At 36.7% G+C, this 2056-nt stretch overlaps 1 protein-coding gene across 1 annotated transcript in view; it reads left to right on the forward strand.

The window, feature by feature from the left end:
• The first annotated feature begins 1480 nt into the window (after positions 1-1480).
• The window catches only part of sh3tc1 (SH3 domain and tetratricopeptide repeats 1), a 20804-nt gene continuing 20228 nt past the window's right edge, over positions 1481-2056 (forward strand). Inside the window, exon 1 of the mRNA XM_032544418.1 lies at positions 1481-1595. Within this exon, the coding sequence (XP_032400309.1) occupies positions 1481-1595 (115 nt within the window). The remainder of the gene's footprint in view (positions 1596-2056) is intronic.

A 2056-nucleotide genomic window follows, 5' to 3' on the forward strand; every position in this document is an offset into this window, starting at 1 on the left:
ATCTATCTATCTATCTATCTATCTATCTGTACATGTCTGTCCCTCAACGTGATTGTCTTTTTCCAATGGGGCCCTCAGAGAAGTTGAGTGACACTCTAGGTTATCTTTATGAATAAGAGCATGATTAAAATGCAGTTCTGTGTCCCATTTACTGATCTGGAAAATGGAAAGTGATTTATTTGTTCAGTGAGTGATTATTAACCCGACAACTGCACACTTGAATTTTGAGGAGGGATTTGAGGAACCTTTCAACAGGCTACTTTAATCTCACTAAAGGTGAAGACTGGATCTTATTATTTGGAATGATACAAAGCTATACAGCCTGCAGCATGAATGTAAATAATAGACATAGGTATTAACACCAACAGAATAAATGTGTTGAGGATTTTAGGCTTGTCAGTGCAGACATGACAGCAAAAGGTCTGAGTCAAGTTAACTGGAGCAAAACAGGACATGTAGTAAATGTAACTCCAAAATAAAAGCAATGTTTTATTTATAAGTGTTTAACAATGGTAGTAGACTACATTTTTTGAACACTTCACTGCTGTTGCCAACAATCTGACTGGTACACAGTCCATAGCCAGTTGTGTGTACTGGTTAAAAAGATTCTGAAAAAAAAAGTAAATAACACAAAATTAAGTAAGATAAAAAAAAAAAAAGAATAGTGCCAAAATGTCTACTTCAAGAAATGCAAACACACAATAATTAAGTAACAATAATGCATTCAGAAAAATGTTTATTTAGAAAAGTAAAATGGGAATAAATGAATGATTACAAATAATTGTATTAACAAAATTCCTGCACACACTTTTCACTTCTGCATTTGGTTTATTCGCCGGCGTTTTGGTGCCACTGACCTTTAAGACGCGTGTATATAAAAAAACAAATGCATAATAGTCAATAAAAAACTTCAATTCATATTATAAATATGTGATTTATTTATTCACTTGTATTTAGAATTGAGTAAAAAATTGGATCTCTCTTTACATTCATAATGTTTTGAAGTGGTAATATGCATTTGTTTTTGAGATGTTAATTAAGTAATTATAACAAAACATTAGATTGCAAACACATATTTGTGTAGTGTTACAGGCTATAACAGGCTATTTATTCAAACAATTATATTGACAAGAAGCTATATACGTTTCTCAAAAATAAGCTGCAAACTTGATAACGTCATTGATAACGTGATTTTGATAACCTCCTCTGCCAAAGACAGGAACACGTTTCTCAAATGTTGAGCTCAATCTCAATGTGCATTTATTTGGAGAAATCTACGACACAGACGGGTCAGTTAAGGTCAAAATGTTTTTGTGACTGGGACTTTTATTTTGAAAGGAAACCCCAGCGCGAGACTCCCGCCTCTGCTCTAAAACTTGCAGAGAAGTTTTGTTGGCCGCAGCGAGCAGAAACCTGTGATGTTAAAGAGTTGACCGCTGACCGGGGGACGGGGACACTGTACCGGACGGTTGTGTTGGACATGTCAGCTAGGTCGGACCGAGACACCGGCGGCTGCGGGCCCCGGAGAAAGAGCCCCACCGACGGCCAGCAGCACCGCGAGGCGGCAGAGACATCAAACAGACACAGCAGAATAAGTAGGCTATTACTAATATTATAATACTTCTACAATAGGAACTTCAGAACCAGAGACGGAGGCTATCAGTGGTGGAAGTAGTAGGCTATTTAGCTAGATAATTTACTACTAAGTTAAAGTAGCCTACTAATACCACACTGTAGAAAACTGTTACAAGTAAACGTCCTGCTGTAAAAAAAAAGGTTACTTAAGTAAAAGTAGCCATGTAATTATAACCAGGAAAATGCAGCCTACTTAAAGTATGCAGTAGTAAGAGTAGCTTACTCACTGCAGAAAGAATCCTCACATTTTAGAAACTGGAAACGATCCAAACTGTCAATCATAGATGTCAAGTGTTTAATCTTCATTTCAGCTGGTCTGTAGGCCTTTATAATGTCGGGTAGTTTAATTTATAACAAAACCTAGTGTTCAGGGTCGCAACTACCCAGTGTTAGATTGTGTATCTAGCAACAATTTTGCCCC

The sequence above is a fragment of the Etheostoma spectabile genome, chromosome 19 (genome assembly GCF_008692095.1).
Source record: "Etheostoma spectabile isolate EspeVRDwgs_2016 chromosome 19, UIUC_Espe_1.0, whole genome shotgun sequence".
NCBI classification, from domain to species: Eukaryota; Metazoa; Chordata; class Actinopteri; order Perciformes; family Percidae; genus Etheostoma; species Etheostoma spectabile.